The following is an 18325-nucleotide window of genomic DNA, read 5'->3' as shown; positions in this document are numbered from 1 at the left end:
TTTATAGAAAGTTTTCGAATAATTGAGGCCGGGACTCCACTTTTATTTCTCCAAACAATCTATCTTGTTGTAGTTTCACAGCACCTGAGGTTCCTAACACCAACAATTCAAAAAATGTCCTTGTTGCGTTAGATTTTGTATTTTTAGATAGTTCAACTGGTATATTATCAAATGAAACAAATGAAACTTGAGTATCAGCAAACTTAGCACGGAGAGCACTTGCAACTTGAATTGTTCTTTCATCAGAGCGTTCGTTCAGCTCTACTGGCTCTTCTTCTTCTCCTTCTTCTGGTTCTTCTTCTTCTTGTTCGTCTTCTTCTGGGACTGAAACCCCAGGTGAAAACGTCTCAAAATCGGAAACATGACCTTTGCTGGCGTGTTCTTCTTCCTGTTCAATTTCTGTTGGCTCATTGATAGTAAACTCTGGTACTTCATACCCACTTATTTCATTTTCATTCTCATCATACAATGGTGTATCTGCAAAAGTCTCATTGTAACTCGAATCCGTTTTCTCACGGAGCTTTCTACGCTTAACTGACATCCAAGAGGTACCAACTCTTTTCAGGAATTCAGGATTCAAGTTTTCCATAACTATTTGAATATTAAATTGCAATTTACTTTCCGGTTTAGGAGGAAAATCCCGTTGGCTTTTTTTCAAAACATTGGTGGCAATTTCATTAGTTTCATCAATTACTAGTCTCTTTCGATTTGTCCGTATGACCGATAAATTGTCATATGATTTCCTCTGATAGGTTCTCGTTGGTCTCTTCATTAAAATGGCTCTTTCTTCTTCCTCCTCTTCTTCTCCTCCTTCTCCTTCTCCTTTTCCTTCTCCTTCTTCCACTCCTTCATTGCCAAAAATGTTGTTACTCCGCATCTCAGTTTGTTTGTTTTGTAATTCTTCGTTTTCCATATGTGTTTCGTCTATGGTAAATTCTAAATCCATATTGTCTGCAGCTTCGATGTTGTAGTTGGCAATTCCAGCAACAGTCTCAATATCTGGTCCTATACCTTTGTCAAAATCCAGTGGTAATTCAAATTCAGGAACATGATCTAAGTCATCAAGTTCGGGCTCAGCACGCCTGGCTAATGCATCGATAGAAACATTTCCTACATCTTCGTCTACACCTCTACCAATGCTAATATCACCTAATGCGTAATCATCTGACTGGCTATCCTCCTGAGTCCATGTTCTCATTTGAGAGTTTTTGGAAGAACCACCAAATACCTCATCTAGGTTGAAATCCGTGTCTATAATGTTAGCCTCTGTTATTCTGTCCTTCATTGTTATAGATTCCAACGAAACTATAGTATCTTCTAATGGAACAGTAAGTGATTTAGAAACAGCAAATGCCGAACGTAGTTGAAGTAAAGCCATAGATACATCATCGTACAAATACCTTGTTTTTCTAGAGTATATTTTCACAACTCCATATAATAGCTGGCCAGAGACACGTAATGTCACATGGTTTTCTTTGTCTTCTGGTGTTTGACTTTGTACTGAAAAGGTAGAAATTGTAGTAGATTCCTCTATCGCTTTAGCGGACGACGTAACTGAAGTCTTTAGATATTGTTGTTTGGATAGTTTTTTTTCAAGACTCGACGCAAGCCATGCACAGGCAAGCGGGGAATCTCCGTATAGTAAAGACGACATGGATAATTGTTTCGGCGCACTCCTATGTTATACTATTAGACAACAAATAGAAAACAAATAAAATAAGAAAACAAAATGAAGAGAATCAACTTGTAAACACTTCACGTACCGCTCACAAAAGTACAATAAACTGACGCGTCTTTTTGATTTTTTTAAACTTCATGGCTTCCCGTGCTTATATAATTTAATACTGCGCTGTCTATATATATTCGTTTAGTTTGGACTTGCACTTTGAAAAGAATTGTTGCAGTGTGATAGAAAATGGCTGATAGTCGCTCATAGTCCATGTCGGAAACCAGTTCAAGTATTTGTAATTGCGGGGATGGCCAACCATACCTAAGCAAGTAGGGCTAAATAACCAAAATGAACCAATAATAACAACGAAAAGAAGGAAATAAATGACATCTCTAATCCTTTTGTTCATATTAATGGTTAAATAATCAACCGCAAACCCAGACATAAACATTGCAAAGTAGAGTGCAGGCATGTAGTGATGGAAATAAGTGACTCTTCCCATCACAATGAAAGGTAAATAATGCAATATGTAACCGAGAAGAGGTACGATTCCAGAAGTAAATATGTTCCACATTGCAACTTCATCTAGTACCAATTCTTGGGATTTCCATCTTCTTGAGATTGAAAACATAATGAAGGAGTACACTACAACACAGGCAGTAGTAAACCAGATAATAATTGGATTACCAAACATGTAGTACCTTCTTGCAGACAAAGACCATGTCGACATTCTGATACCACTTCTCATTATTGGCCATTCCCACCATGAAGAGGCAATACTGTCTGCCTTGGAAGGATCCGGTGTCAATGCGTTGTTCGATGCAGCCATTGAACGTTGTATTTGAATGAAGTCTTTAAGAAAGTTAGACTTAGGATATTCGTACTCATAATCAATTGGGATTCCAGAAGACACAACAGATTCAATATTCCAGTTTGCAGAAGTATCGATATATGATTTCCACGAATCCTTTGGTGCCGCATCAAGGCATACAACTTCACCTTGCTGAAATCCCCAAATCGGATAACTTTTACCAGTGGTTCCTAAGTAACAACCCAATTGCTTATGTTTTAACCTAAACGTTGTTGAAACAGGATGGATGAATTTGTGAAACTGGTCACCACTTTCATTCATAATTCTATATGTTTCGTTAGAAGAATACAACTGTGAGACAACTTCCACAATCCAATCATCTTTCTCATCTCCAATTTCTTCACTGCCGTAACCAGATACCTCAAAATAATTCTTGCTGACATGTCCTGGAATTTCATGGGAATGCAAGTTTGCTCCTGTCATAAGATGCTTAAGACGTAGAGTATCTCCGTCTTTCAAATATCCAGACAGCTTTCTAGCCGTTCTTGGGTTTTCAATCTGCCAGTTATTGTTTGAATCTTTGAAACCATATGTAGTTACTTGGTGCTGGCCACTACCGGCAGGATAAACTTGTTGATGTGAATGTAATAGATTAGAGTTTGGGCCTTGGGATCTCAAAGTGAGCTCATCACCAAATTGAACAAATCTAGGTTGAGATACAATATCGGTAGCTCTCATGTTTGCTTGGAAAATGGTATTCATCGAGGCACTCCCATCTCCTGGTAAGTATAGCAAGTCCAAATGAAGTTTGAAACAGGTGAGATACACAACAACTGGAATACATATTAAAGCAATGATCCTTGTGAACCAATAATGAGCATATGTTAGAATTCTAAAGTTAGGTTCCCAGAATTTGGCCCATAAATCAACAATAACATAAACGCCAACAACTGAAGTGACAAACAAACCAACCCATTTAACACAACATACACAACCTATACTCAAACCTAACAAAAGCAGCCATAAATTAAACTTCCTTGACTTACCTTCAAACTTCCTCAATCTATTAACATTTGCCAGACACAAGAAAGTTGTAGCTGTGAAAAAAAACAAAAACGAATCCAGAAGAACGAATTTACCTAGCACGATAAAACTGGATTCTAGGCAAACCATCAAAGTAACCAGATAACATGTCCATAGATTTTTCTTTAAACTCCTACAAGTAAACCAAGCAATTGGAGTTAATGCTGAACTGAAAAAGACTTGAAACAATCTCATACCAAAGTAGTTTATTTGAGCTGGGTAAGTTGAACCTGCATCAAAATTGTAGTCAGGGTTGGCAGATGCTTGGTAACCAACTAGCCATTCTGAAAGACCACATAGCATCTTCCCCAATGGCGGATGTACATCATGGTAAAATGTGTGTCTGTTATAAAAGGATCCAAATTTAGCAAAATGTGCCTCATCCCAGATCACAGTATTGTTATCCCCAATTTTATAATATCTTAACCAAAAGGAAATGACTGTGAATATCACCGGAGCTATGTACTTGTGAAAGATACCATTAACCAATCTCCTCTTTTTAGCGCCTAATTGATCTGCTTTGATCTCCAGTTCTGTTGTCTCCTTAGATAATAGTTTAAGGCCAGAAATTAAACTGTTTCTGGTTACACCAGTATTCGCCATGGAGTATGATTTTTCAAGAAGCTTTGCACCGTCTTCTCGTACCAACTGTGTACCTTCAGAGAAACTACTTGCAGAATACGATATAGAACCTCTTTTCTCTTCAAAATACTCTGCGGATTGTCTTCTTTGGTCAAGCGATTGTATATCCGAAACAATGGAGTTTCGCTGATTAGGTAGTTCACGTAGTTCCTCTAATTCTTTAGCCTCAGTGGCAGAAAGACTCCTACTAGCACCTCCTCTTTGTTTGGCAGGCATTGAGACTTGGGGGCTAATCTATATTCTACAAACTCGTGCATATTTGAATGTCTAAAAATAGTCTATCACGGGAAGCTAAAATTATTGATGAATGTGGTCTCGTTTTTTTTCCAAGCCAAGTTTTTGCTGTCGAAGTTGAAAACTCATTAACGTCAAAGAATATATGAAAAATACATGAAAAATATATGAGACTGGTATATATAACTACATAAAAAAGGTTCATTAGATGTTCATATTGAATAATTCCAGTTTAGCATAACCCAATTTACCGTCACTGCTGCTAATTCTGCTGTTGTTGATGTGGTTGCTGCTGTTGTGGTTGGGATTGTGTATCAAAATGCAAGTATTCCACACCTTGTGTCAGTTGGTCCACACCTCTATTCGAAGACATACTTATATTAGAACCACCTGTTACCTGTGCCTGATTATACCCGTTGTAACCATTGTAACTGCTATATCCTAACATATTGTTTACATTATTCATATTATTAATATTGTTCATATTACTAATATTGTTCATGTTATTGATATTGCCCATATTGCTTAGCATACTAAGGTTTGAGTTAAACACTGACAATCCTGAATTTTGCGGAAAAGTTGATTGCCTACTAGAAATAGGAGTTGCCGGTGCCGTCAGGCCAGCCTTACTACGTAAGAGCGTAAGAGACGCAGCAGACGAAGAGTGATGCAACTGACTGGCTTGGTGTTGGCTTTGAGGCTGCAGTTGTTGTTGTAAACTTGTTTGAGTAGTTGGAAGATTTACACTTAAGCCTAAATTATTCATGCCACTTTGAAGATTTTGAGATACCGATCTAGGGGTGTGTTGTCTATATCTATTACTAGTGAAAGATAGACCTGGATTAGAGTTAACTAAGTTTTGAGAATGCGACCTCATCAAAGACGGTTGTTGAAGATTCAATTGATTATTCTGGTTGCCTGTTGGGGAGGTTCTAGTAGATTGGCCTGTTGATTTTTTGCGCACGCTCACTGTACTATTATCGGTTGATTCATCTAAACTCAAGAATTGGCACAGATTCTTGACATACCTTTTTCCATCATTACTTAGACTGATTGCGGAGAATGTTAAAGCGGATGAGTTCGCATCTTCCCTAAAAAGAACCAATCTAGTATATAATTCCAACACTTCTGGATTGTTGAAATCCATATTTGAAGGTGGAGTTGGTAACTCATCAACAGGGGGGAAAATAACCAAGCTTCTATCATTCTGTTCATTATCATTCAAGCTACTACCTTGAGCACCAGGATGATCTACAATGTTAGTCGTTGACTGGGATTGATGAATGGTGATGTTGTTATTAGTTGCAGCATTATTATTATTATTCTTACTAACCGGAGGAGCTGACGAAGCGGAAAATACAGAAGCCAAAGAAGTGGAAGACGCATTTCTGTGTTGTTCCTCCAACTGACATCTTTTTTCTTTCTTCTCACGTTCAATTCTTTCTCTCTCCTGAGCAGGTAACATCTTTTTATATTCAACTCGTAATTTACGGCCATCAATTTCTCTACCGTTCATCACCGAGACTACCATGGCAGTTTCCTCTATGGAGTTGAAATTAGCAAAAGCCAAGCCTCTGAAAACACCGTTATCAAAGTGATAATTGAAAGCGTAAGGCAGTGGTAAATTTAACTTTGACATAATATCCAGTAACTGTTCCTTCTTAATGGCAAAGGGGATATTCTTGATAACGATAGCAGTTGGAATTAATTCATCCTCTTCATTATTGTTGGATTGCAGCCTGTTGGAAGTTCCGTTCTTCATAGACGGTGTTGCAGAGGTCGCATTGCTCGTTTGGCCATTGTAGAGGGAATAATTTTGGCCAAGCGCCATGAAATGGCCGTAGTTATTTGTATTCAAGTTCTCCGTACCAATTAATGGTGATGGGTTCTTCATATAAGAATGCGGTTGTCTAGACTGTTGCTGTTGTGATATGTGTGTAGTACCAAATCCTGAAGAAGTCAACATACTTAAATTTGTCGGCATATTCGAATGGTTACCAGTTGAGTGTGAAGACATCCCACCTATTTGATATTGGTGGAAATTCAAGTTAGGAGACACTTGCGCTTGTTCTTGGATCCAAGGGTCCACATTTAGAGAGGTCACTAAATTCTGAGTAGACATCCAGTTAGAGCTCATGCTGTTATTTGTAGACCCAGTCAGAGTTGGGCGTTGTATGGTCACTGAATCTAAAGCACCTCTAGCAGACCCATCATTGATATTGACGTTATTTTTGCTGCTGTCATTATTAACATTATTACCATTATTATTATTATTATTATCATTATTATCAGCATTATTAGGATTAGTGATTTGACCTGTAGTAGCAGTTGTATTGTTGTTGTTATTTTTGTAGCTGATATTGCCGACGCTTAGGGTGTTGTTATTGTTATTATTGTCTTGGTTGATGTTGTCATTATTCATCTCATTCTTCATAGATTGATTGTCGTTAGTCATGTCGTTAGTTATATCGTTAAAGGTAGTATTGTAGTTATTCAAATCATCGTCGTCATCAATATGTAAGAAATCTATTGGAGGCATGTTGAGGTTCCCGTTGTTGTACAAGTGGCTGCTGGAACCCGATCCTAAGTCCTTCGTAGCTGCTGTTCCCAGTGTGCTGTCAAAGAGAGAAGCACTGTCATTGGCCATTGCATTAATGTTGAGGAAAGAGCTGGATAATTGTGTGTTTGGCGGAGAAAATAGCAGAGTGTTGTCAACCTGGTTTGCCATGTTTCCCGGTGTGTTTCCTGCAAAATGGCGTGACTGTGCCACCCTAGCTGAAAGCATAGAACTCCCTGTTAAGTCTGGAGGCATGATGTTAGACAAATTGTTGTTGCTATCTGATTGTGGGGGTGCAGATGCGGCTGCAGGTGCCGGTGCAGATACAGATACAGATCCAGACGCAGCTGCACCCTCGGACGATTCAGCCGAGGGGCTCCCCTCTGAAAGAGCCGCTTCTCTCATGTTTCCCTGTTGTGCAGCTTCCATTTGCCGTTGATTGTGAACAACAACTTGACCTGAAAGAAAGAATACACATTGCAAATTGACTGCAGATGAAGTGCAGTTGACTTGCCATAGACGAAAATGCTGAAGATGAAAATACTGCAAATTCGAGAATGGGGAAAAAACACACACGGGGATAATTCCTCGAATTTCATTTATACCATATAGTGGACACGTTGATTATTCGATACGTCTCGTGAGGTTATCGTTGTTCTACACTGTTTGACATTGCACCCAAACAACTACGCTTACAAACACATACACACACGTCCAAGATGGTACGTACAGACGCCAATTCCGGGTTTCCTCCCTGATGACAATACTAACACCGCTCTTCCCCTTGTTTCTGAATTGTTCAGTCTTCAGCTATTCCAGGTGGTGCAAAAACATTGGCTAAAAGAAAGGCCACTCAAGAAAACAAGCTTAAGCAGCAGCAACAGAACCAGCCAAACTCTTCAAGAGCTGCAGGCGCAGGAGGTTCTTCATCTTCCATGCTCAAGATCTTCAACGAGGAAGCTCAAGGTTTCAAGATAGACCCTCTAGTCGTCCTAGTCTTTGCCGTTTCATTTATTTTTTCTGTGGTCTTGTTGCATGTCTTGGCAAAACTCTCTGGCCGTGTCTTATAATCATGCAGGTTGTTCCTGTTCTCTATATACAATACACTGGTGTAAATACAAGCTTTCTAATTAATTAAAAATTTGCAAGTGCCCTCCTTCTTCCTAGAGTTTTTTTTCTTTCTTTTTTTTTCATTTGGATATTCACAAGTCTTTTAATAACAATTCAATGACTTCCCCGGCATGAGTGATATCAACAGTATGTTTGATGTCACCAAATTTACTAGTGTCCTCCTTCCAACCCCATTCGTCGCCCTTTTCCAGCATCTCCTTCTTGTAGTTCTCACTGAAAAATGTACCACGAACTTCAATCTCAACAATCGGGTAAGACTTGCCAAGTATCACCTGCAATGGAATACCAATAATTTTACTCTTGGTCAACTTCTTACCAAAACCAATATCCTCACTTTCATCCACTTCTAACCGCACCTTTTTATTTAATCTTAGCTTGTCGATGAAGTCTTCAATTTCTGCATCCTTTCCTGATAACTCGCCACTTTTAATTATGCTGACTTGTAGTGGTGCAATTGCAGCAGGCCAGCGTAATCCTGTTTCATCTCGCAGGATTTCAGCAATAACTCCGACTATCCTGCTGACTCCAATCCCGTAACAGCCCATCTCAAAGTATTTCTTCTCGTTATTACCATCAATAAATGTGGCATTTAGTGGCTCACTATATTTGGTGCCAAGGTAAAAGGTATGTCCAACTTCAACACCCTTCATCTCAATAAGTCTGCCTTTTTCGCAATGTGAACAAACATCTCCCTCCTGGGCCTCGGTGATATCAAGCCCCTGGAAAGTAATCATATGGTTTTTGGAGAATGGTACCGGCAAGTCCGGCATTTTAGTACCAGGACCTACATTAACGTCACATAACCTGTAGATGGTCATAAGGTTGTCATTCTCTTCATTCTCAGTTTCAAATATAGTTAATGCTTTCTCTCCATCACCTAGATGTTCGTTAATTTCAACCAAATCTTCCTCCTTCAAAAACTTCATCGACAATTTGCGTCCCTTTGGGTAATAAACACAAATCAATTCGTGTTCGTTATTTAGGAAATAGGAGACATCACTCTCGTCAACATAGCCATCCTCTTTTAAACTATGCACCCTCTCAACGTTCCCGCAAGCCCCGCATTCATTACATTTAACAACAGTATCTTCCCCAACGTCACTAACAATATGCCATTCGTAGCTTAAATCACCGCCAATATCACCACTATCAGCATTTGCCTTCACCCAGGGTAGTCTCAAATCATTGAAGATTTTCTCGTAGACGCCGTTCATCTTGTTAAATGAAGTTAGTGCATTTTCGGGTGTTGAATCGAAACTATATGCGTCTTTCATGTAAAATTCTCTTCCACGTAACAATCCACCTCTTGATCTCTTCTCATTACGATATTTCCGTGTTAGTTGATAACCAATAAATGGTAGTTTCTTATAGCTTTGTAAGAATGGTGTCATTAAAGTCGTGATCTCCTCTTCTGCTGTAGCAGCCAAGCAAAAGTCTCCAACTTTGAATAATTCATTATTATTCCACCTGTTGGTTTTCTCCCATATGGAATTATGCGATAATGATGAAAGTGATACTTCAACACATTGCGCTTCCTTATGGTGTCTGTGTATAATCCTCTTGACGTTTTCCAGTGTCTCTTTTCCCAGTGGTAACCAGTTGGTTAAGCCGGCATTAGGTTGTGCAATGAACCCAGCTTTTATCAACAACTCAGTAGTACTTAGCTTAGAGAGCTGTTTTCGGCTCAAATTTGGCGGTGGGTGTGAAAACGGTGTTAGGGTACTAACCTTACGAATGTAGATCTTGCTTTGAAACATAGCAGCCCAGCTGGCTTTGGAACCGTTAAGCAAATTCACCATATGCCTATTGAATTCCATGGCGGTAATCCATATTTAAATTTCAGCGAGTGTAACAATTGTCCAGGAAAAACCCCCATGAAATTTTCACATCATGTAATAACAACTTCAACGCTCCTGAAGCACTAGTACAGACAGCAGATGCATCCAGCGGAGATCTAGAGGGAGTATGTTGTGTCATTTTGGGATCTACATAGTAGGCGATGGTATATAAGTACACAGCAAAGTAGATAGTATTAATATTCAAAGTTGGTTTTTGATGGTCTTCATCTGTAACTTCACATAGTCTGCCATTTCGTCATTCCCAATGTCTTTGAAAACTTGAAACCCTTTGAAATCCGTCGAAAGTAATTCATCCATGATCTTCCAAATCTCATATTCTAGATCTTTTCCTGCACTTTTCTTGAATTCAGAGGTTTTACCATCATCATGTGCGTGTCTGATTTTGGTCCAATGTCTCTTCTTCTCTTTGTCAAAGTAGCCAGATTTTAGTAACTTATTAACGTATAGTTTTGGATAGTTCATATGCAAAAACCAAAAGTTATCTGGATTACTTGGCTCCCCTTGTAAAATTCCCTGACCTGTATATTTCCCCTCTTTGTTTGTGTAACCAAAACTCTTCGTTTTGTGGCCATTGATCAAATATGATGGCTCGTTCGAAGCCCTGCTAGCAAGATAGAACGTTTCCTTATCTCCTTCACCGGGGAATCCTTGCGAAAAGAGAGGATAAAAATACTCGGGCCCGTATAGGTTATAATAGTATGCAAGTAATAGAGTCTTCAAATGTGTTGATTTATTGATCAGTATCTGCCCAGACTCGACAGATGGTGTGGTGGAGATGGGATTGGCAAATCTCGAAAGTCCTGCAATTTTGTAGTATTTATAGTTGGTTGATCTCTTCCAAAAGTCGGCCCATGAGATAAATCCGTTTTTCTTATACAACTGGTTCTCAAACATGTCTCCGATGTTACTGATTGGAATGTTGTCTGAATCCAAATATAATATTTCATTAAATTGGGTTAGCAATAATGCCAAAGCCTTATACTGATATCCTTTGATTTGCCTGATTTGAGTTTTCGTTAAGTGATCAGTGAAGTAGGAACATTTGACTTTAGAGAAAACTTTTTCAATCTTGGAACAATGATGGTCATTCTTGACTCTAAACGGTACAAAGATTTCAATTGGAGTTTCCTTATCTTTCAAAACATCCCGTATGTATTTAATACTAACCATTGTTAGCCAATAGTAATTCTTACCAGAAACGTAGACAATACCCTTATTATTAGGTTTATTATTTCGCTCAACTTGCTTCCTCATGTGCTGGTATAGGGGATGTTCATCATGGAGGTATTTGTTCATCAATTCACTATGGACTCTGCCTAATTCATTTTCCTGCTCGTCACTAACACGCAATATGTTGGATAGAGAGTCTTCGTCTAATTTCATGTGGTGTTGAAACCCATAGTATTGCCAATAGTTTCTAGACTCCCTCTCATATTCATCCAACGCAGGGCAATTGGGACTTAGGATAGATGTAAAGATATGTGTGTATTTGGATATATCAGAATAATGGAACGGTGAATTGACAACAAACAATTCCGTTGGCGATGTTCGTAAGAAGTGTAATGTGAAAAAGAAACATGTTACCAACACAGACACAACGGTGAAGCGTTGCATATTCTTGTTCATTCTATATTTGGAGACCCCCATTTTAAGTCTCCAGCTAGTAAAGAAGGATTTCAGAAATCTAATGGTGGTAGTTGGGTGTGTTCAATCGTGGTGAACAGTATGTCCAGCGGCACCTTTCATTTTTTAATCTCCAAAGACCCCAACTTGGGTAAATACACCATTGAACATGAAAATTTGTCTGTGTTTGTGGGGTTCGAATATCTTTCGCTAACAAAACCGAAAAAGTTCCCATACTTTCCTATCCAGTATTTTCCCGTTTCAATATGATACACGTCCCCACGGTCAAAAGCTAGTTGAGGGATAGGTACAGGAGGAATAGGGCATGTTGCATGGGCTGGGTTGAGGTACTTTTGCTGAAGATTCCCTTATAAATAGAACCTGTAATTACTCTCCTAACTTCTGCTACCTTAGATTTAGGCAGCTGGAGAATATTTTTTTTTAAACCTTGTAGAAGGAAACAAGTACAGATATGATGTTACAAAGAACCTTTAGATTTACCATTAGACAACCGTATGCAAGGTTAGCTGTTCAGCCAAGGTATTACTCCACAATTGGAGACAAAGCTAAGCAATTTGGGGACAAGCTAGACGAAACAATCCAAAAGGGTAAGGAGAAATTCAATCAAGCCACTGCTGCTGTCAATGAAGAGTTGCATGACGCAGATGTAGATGTTGACAAGGTCAAGAACAGTGTGAAGGACAAAGCGCAAGATATAAAGGATGCGGCCTCTGAGAAAACCAAAGACTTGAAGGATGCGGCTTACCAACAAAAAGAGGAGTTAAAGGATGCAGCTTACCAACACAAGGAAGCTGCAAAGGACAAGGGCTATGAGCTCAAGGAAGGTACAAAAGGAGCGGTAAATGACACTGCAGAAAAAGTCGAAAAGGAAACTAGATAAGTTTAGTGTTGCGCTTTATTATTGAACACTTTATAATGATTATAAACGCCCAATGGAATAAAAGAAAATAAATTTACAAAGTTGTAGAGTATAGAAGGTATCAAAATGCTTTACAATTAGTTAAATTTCTCAAACTGTAAATCGATTGGTGAGCTTGTTGCCTGAAGTGAGCTGATTGCAGGTGCATTTTTTTTCTTCCCAGTGCTGGAAGAAAAAAAGTCAAGTTCATCAGAAGGAACTAGATCGTTGCTATCGTGGAATTCTCCCTCACTTTCATTCTCCGTATTTGAGTAATCAGAGTCGTTCAGCTTTCTTTGAGAATTTGATTCTGAAATCATTGAATTTTTAGATGCAGCAGACATTGGAGGACTCTCGGAGGTTGAAGGCGATGAAAAGTTGGCTAATTGAGAGACCGGAGAATACTCTTTGTTACGACGGTCAATACCACTATCCGGGCAGATTTGGATAATCCTGAAATTCTGTAAACCAGTTTTTCTGCCAGGATTTTCTCGTAAAAACTCATTATGTAACATTTTTTGCATGGAAGATACAATAATGGTTTTTCTTTCCTCTTGAACCTTGGTATTATAAACCTTGGTGATCTCCTTCAATTGCGTGTTTGTTTTAGATAGAGATAGTCTCAAAGTTTTAACATCATCACTCAACATATGTATTATTTCGGCATCTGTTAGTGTACTAATATTGACATGGTCTTCCAATGAGACGTTGGTGCTAACTTTCCGTGATTCGCTCACCACTTCGCCTTCTTTATCATCAGAATGTGTCGGTTTTTTCAAATAGACTTTATATTTCTCCTTTAGGTCACCATCCAATTCATCGAGAAGTAATTCAATATCCGATTGACTCGGTACTATGTCTCCTAGTTTTTCGATTATTTTCTTCAGTGCTTCGTCGTAGTTTTTAATTTGTTTATCTTTCAAGTTGGTTGAATTCTCTACTTTGCTTAGAGTTTTATTAAAGGAGTCATTTTCGGTTGCCAGTTTTTTATTTTCAGTCTCAAGTATCAAGTAATTATCCACTAAAGTATCATATTCCTCCACCAATTTCGAGTATTTCTCGTCAATAGCAACAATTGAGCTGGCGTCACGTCCTAGTTCAATATCCTTTAATCGTTTCTTTAGACTTCTGTTTTCAGCTTGTAAACGATCAATAGCTTTGGTCATTTCAGGAGTTGGATTTCTTTGCCGGATGGAACTCTCGTCATAAATAGATTCCCAGTCACTATTGGAATTCTCATGAGATCCACTGTCTATTCTATTCATGTAGTTGATGACGGGTGACAGGGTTGTACTATCTGCAGTACCAAATTGATCGTTTGATCTGACACCCATCAACGCATTCAAAGACATTTTCCTCGCAATTTCTTCGGTTGTCATGGACATTGGAGACCCTATTATCCCTCCATTTTGAGAGGAAAATCTTCTCTGTAACGATTGAACAGGGGAACCTTGTGATGATGCACTTATTCTACCTAGGTTTTGTTGTTGGGGCTGTTGGGATTGATCAGTGCTATATTGGTTCAAATACATATACGATTCCCGGAATTCTTTTTTATCTGTTCTCTGCTTAGGTAATGGAATTGGTTGGTTTTGTGTTACTGGGTATTGCTGGGGGTATTGTCCCGCTGGATATTGTTTTAGTGGATATTGTCCCATGGGTAATTGTCCTGGCGGATACTGTCCCGGTGGCAATTGACCTGACTGGTACGGTCCTGGTGGAAATTGTCTCGGTGGGTACTGCCCTGCTGGATATTGCCCTATCGGAAGATTCTGTGGTTGCTGTTGTGAGCATTGATCCTGCACAGGATATTGCTGCTGATGATATAGCTGCTGGTTAATCATATTCTCTGTATTTCCAGACCTTCCGCTGTATACCGACATAGACTCGTCGTGTAATGAGCGTTTACTCTTCATCATTGCAGCGTTAAACATCACACTTTGAGTCTTGGCTCTGAATTTTTTCTGGCTTTCCAGTTGGGTTGTAATGTCTGTCTGCCTCAAACCGGCACGAGATATAGATGTGTCGTTAGCTGAATACAATTCCATGGTTGCTTCCCAAAGTGAGAGCGATAACTTTATACAGGTACGTTCCCTAGAAAATAATAAGGAGAGTTTTAACTTTAATTTCACCTCTATATTCTCCATTCTTCGATATTCACCATTTCCACGGTTACGCGTAGAAAAACAAATTAAAAATGGAAGGCATGTTTCCGTTTTTGGAGACGCGTTTGTGTTTGTGCATCTCCACAATATGTAACATATCGTTTCTAAGCTAATATAGGAGAGGAGCAAAGCATTGCAGCATAAAACATGGAACAACTCTCCGTTGGCAACACAGCCGTTAGGGCTCGTATATTGAACGGTTATACCCCGGGTATTGAGTGGTAATACCCCGAGTATTGAGCGGTTATACCCCGAGTATTGAGTGGTTATACCCCGAGTATTGAGTGGTTATACCCCGAGTATTGAGTGGTTATACCCCGAGTATTGAGTGGTTATACCCCGAGTATTTTTTTCTCTGATTGTTCTAAGTTAGTGTCGATAACTCAATTTTCGTCTCCTAGTTGACTTTATTCCAGCAGCGTAAGTCTCAAGGAGCACTACCACGTTGAGCAGGCTGCAATGAGAAAAATCCAGTTTGGTATTGCTACTCTCCATCGGTGTCCTTTAGAAACATTATAACGCGTCAAGAATAGCTTGGCTAATTAGTGGAGATTTTCAACTTGCTGTTTGACTTGTTGTAAGCGTATGCCTCTATCAACGGCATATTTTCTAAGAGAAAATACATTCACCAAACATCCTGTCGACACAGGTGGTCACTTGTTACTGCGATACTGTAAGTGAAAACTATTGTCACCATTGTTGCGTATGGTCACCTTAGTTGCACCAGTATTAGAACAGACTTATATCGGTGAAAAGAACCAATGAGATGTATCTACCACTATCGGACGGCATTGAAAGGCTCTTAAGATGAGGGAGGATCCAATGTTTCTGTGAGAATTTAGTTTGTTATTGGTTCAATTAATATTGGACTTGTATTTTCTCCTTGATCAGCAGCAAAAAAAAAGGTAGGGCCTTTCTTTTTTTTTTTTGTATGCTGATGTGTGAATTGTGGTAGTGAGTCCTCTCAATACAAAGAGAATGTGAAACACCATTAGATCGACTCGGTTGAATTATCCTCAAGCTTATACTATATAGACACAAATATGAATATATATTTGATCTGAAAGACAGGCTATAGATTAGATAGGAGACGTTCAATGTAATCGTGACATCCCACCACTTGTTCATATGGCGTTGCCAGCCAATGACAAAATATAGGGTAACCGAGTTCTGGAAGTAACTATTTTTTTTTTCCAAATTTGTTTGACATATATTCAAACCTGTCATAATTCAGAGAAGGTGGGATGAACTTAAGTGTGAAACATTTACAAGATACAATAAGGATTGTTAGCACAGACATACAGGTGCTGTTGTTTGGCTGGTCGAGTTCTCTGCATGGACTTTCAGCTAGAAACCCATTGGCCACACAGAGAAAGTATATTTTTGTAATTACGTAAACAATTTGGGCAAATCTGAGTAGGAATTCCTAGCAAGGAAAAATGTTTCTTGAGAGAATGGATTTTTTACTTGATAAACTGCTTTAAACGTAGTTTGGTGAACAGCAGTCTATTATATTTGCTCCACTCTTATTGGCATGTATACTACATCCCGGAACAGTGACTGTAACCAATTAAAAGTCTTTGGATAGACATATTTTGGCCTTGCCCATCACGTGATGCATTCTCAACAGAGTACAATTTCTTTCATTCTTTCTCCGCTGTAATGGCGTGGCGGAGCGGCCAAGACTAGGTCTCGCACCATGGGAAGCACATACAGCAGAGGTGTCCGTTTCGACCCGTGCGGTCGCCTGTTGCACACTGCGAGGAATCCAGTGTTGCGCATGCAGCAAAGAGCCGGAGTACCGCTTTAGGGTAGTGATACAGCAAAGCGCCCGGTCCGTGTGGGGGCGAGGAGGACTGCATCTCGCTGGGTAATGTGTGTTTCCCGTGGGGCGGTTGTTGGCGTAACCGTTGGAAAAAGTTTTACTTTTTGCATGAGATGAAAGTTTTTACTGTGTTTGGGGACAACAGCATAGTAGAAGGTGAAAGTAGCGGTATTTTTGATCATATGGTTTCCAATTGCTGTTTTGTATCTTGTTGGGGGGGAGCTGACTAAACATTATAATCAAGCTACGAATTAACTGGTCCCGATGGGACCCTATTAGAGTTTGTCGGAAGGGGAGAGTAACATACTTTTAAGTAAGTAGAGCAAATACATAATCTATAAACTAGTTAAATGGCTAACATTTTTCGAGAACCATTGCCGAGGCTCCACCACCACCATTACAGATGGCACCGACACCGAGCTTACCCTTTTCTTGTTCCAAGATGGACATCAAGGTAACGAGGATTCTCGCACCAGAACAACCTAGAGGGTGTCCTATAGCAACAGCACCACCATAGACATTGACTTTTGAAGAGTCAATATTTAAAATTTTCGTGTTTGCTACTCCAACAACAGAGAAGGCTTCGTTGAACTCAAAGAAATCAACGTCATCAATCTTAAGACCTGCATGCTTCAATGCCTTTGGAACAGCCAATGAAGGGGCAGTTGTAAAATCAACTGGACTCTGTGCTGCATCTCCCCATCCAACAATCTTTGCCAATGGTTTTAGTCCCAATTCTTTCAACTTTCTCTCAGATACTAGAATCAATGCAGCACCACCGTCATTAATTGGTGACGCATTTGGTGCTGTAACAGTACCGTTTTCCTTTTGGAAAACCGTTCTAGCGCTTCTTAGCTTCTCCTCGTTTAATTTCGAAGTTTCCTCATCCCTCTCAATGACAACATCAGGTTTACCCCTGATACCTTTGATCGTAATTGGTGCAATTTCGTTCTTAAACTTTCCCTCATCATGCGCCCTTTGTGCTTTCTTGTAAGATGCAATGGCAAAGTCATCCTGTTCAACCCTCGTAACAGAATGGTCTTTTGCACATTTCTCAGCTGCAACACCCATTGCTGTACCATCGTATGCATCATTCAAACCATCTCTGGATACACCATCTACAATGACACCATTACCAAACCTCAAACCGGCTCTAGCTGCTGGAACATAGTATGGTGTGTTGGTCATACTCTCCGCACCACCTGCAACAACAATATCTGCACATCCAGTCAGAATGGTTTGTGCACCTAAAATAACGGCCTTCATACCCGAAGCACAGACCTTGTTGATGGTAGTAGCAGGAGTATCTTCACCTAGACCAGCCTTGATGGCCACCTGTCTCGCTGGCGCTTGTCCAACATTGGCCTGCAAAACATTACCAAAGAAAATCTCCTCAACGTCGGTTGGCTTGATTTGAGGAACCTTCTCCAATGCTGCCTTGACAGCATGTGCACCTAAATCAACATACCCAAGACTAGATAGCCCTCCTTGAAAGGAGCCAATCGGGGTTCTCGCACCAGCAACAATATACACGTGTTCCTTAGACATTCTGTTCAGTTGTTTCTTACAAGTTCTTATTGTAACACTTGGATCAACCGTGGTTCCAAATGCTCAACTCGTTTATTCATGCCTTCCTCTGGCGTCTGAAATTTCCCCTCTTAGCTGGCGCGTTCCTTTTATAGTTGAGAAGTTGCGGCGTGCAGCGCCTTCCATTTTGGGAATTGCAAAGGCTTACACAATTCCATTCCCCATTAGGCGCAACGAGCTATACGAGCCAACTGTAGTATGTTCAGATATGTAAGCTAGA

General features: G+C 39.7%; 8 protein-coding genes across 8 annotated transcripts; 1 reads left to right on the top strand and 7 right to left on the bottom strand.

The window, feature by feature from the left end:
* Position 1: 1 nt before the first annotated feature.
* Positions 2 to 1654, bottom strand: C5L36_0B09290 (uncharacterized protein; the record flags this gene model as incomplete). Its single annotated transcript, XM_029465305.1, has 1 exon — positions 2 to 1654. One exon carries the CDS (start codon positions 1652 to 1654, stop codon positions 2 to 4), a length of 1653 nt encoding a protein of 550 aa, XP_029321164.1.
* A 199-nt stretch (positions 1655 to 1853) lies between these two features.
* On the bottom strand, positions 1854 to 4421 carry C5L36_0B09280 (uncharacterized protein; the record flags this gene model as incomplete). The annotated part of the gene is made up of 1 exon (XM_029465304.1): positions 1854 to 4421. One exon carries the CDS (start codon positions 4419 to 4421, stop codon positions 1854 to 1856), a length of 2568 nt encoding a protein of 855 aa, XP_029321163.1.
* Positions 4422 to 4701: 280 nt separating this feature from the next.
* Positions 4702 to 7425, bottom strand: C5L36_0B09270 (uncharacterized protein; the record flags this gene model as incomplete). Its single annotated transcript, XM_029465303.1, has 1 exon — positions 4702 to 7425. The coding sequence occupies one exon, from the start codon at positions 7423 to 7425 to the stop codon at positions 4702 to 4704; it is 2724 nt and encodes a 907-aa protein (XP_029321162.1).
* Positions 7426 to 7715: 290 nt separating this feature from the next.
* C5L36_0B09260 (uncharacterized protein) lies at positions 7716 to 8066 on the top strand (the record flags this gene model as incomplete). The annotated part of the gene is made up of 2 exons (XM_029465302.1): positions 7716 to 7718; positions 7800 to 8066. The coding sequence occupies 2 exons, from the start codon at positions 7716 to 7718 to the stop codon at positions 8064 to 8066; spliced, it is 270 nt and encodes an 89-aa protein (XP_029321161.1).
* A 132-nt stretch (positions 8067 to 8198) lies between these two features.
* C5L36_0B09250 (uncharacterized protein) lies at positions 8199 to 9944 on the bottom strand (the record flags this gene model as incomplete). Its single annotated transcript, XM_029465301.1, has 1 exon — positions 8199 to 9944. The coding sequence occupies one exon, from the start codon at positions 9942 to 9944 to the stop codon at positions 8199 to 8201; it is 1746 nt and encodes a 581-aa protein (XP_029321160.1).
* Positions 9945 to 10166: 222 nt separating this feature from the next.
* On the bottom strand, positions 10167 to 11633 carry C5L36_0B09240 (uncharacterized protein; the record flags this gene model as incomplete). Its single annotated transcript, XM_029465300.1, has 1 exon — positions 10167 to 11633. The coding sequence occupies one exon, from the start codon at positions 11631 to 11633 to the stop codon at positions 10167 to 10169; it is 1467 nt and encodes a 488-aa protein (XP_029321159.1).
* A 993-nt stretch (positions 11634 to 12626) lies between these two features.
* Positions 12627 to 14675, bottom strand: C5L36_0B09230 (uncharacterized protein; the record flags this gene model as incomplete). The annotated part of the gene is made up of 1 exon (XM_029465299.1): positions 12627 to 14675. One exon carries the CDS (start codon positions 14673 to 14675, stop codon positions 12627 to 12629), a length of 2049 nt encoding a protein of 682 aa, XP_029321158.1.
* Positions 14676 to 16872: 2197 nt separating this feature from the next.
* On the bottom strand, positions 16873 to 18066 carry C5L36_0B09210 (uncharacterized protein; the record flags this gene model as incomplete). The annotated part of the gene is made up of 1 exon (XM_029465298.1): positions 16873 to 18066. The coding sequence occupies one exon, from the start codon at positions 18064 to 18066 to the stop codon at positions 16873 to 16875; it is 1194 nt and encodes a 397-aa protein (XP_029321157.1).
* Positions 18067 to 18325: the final 259 nt, after the last annotated feature.

The sequence above is a fragment of the Pichia kudriavzevii genome, chromosome 2, assembly GCF_003054445.1.
Source record: "Pichia kudriavzevii chromosome 2, complete sequence".
NCBI lineage: Eukaryota > Fungi > Ascomycota > Pichiomycetes > Pichiales > Pichiaceae > Pichia > Pichia kudriavzevii.
This window is presented reverse-complemented; position numbering and strand designations above follow the sequence as displayed.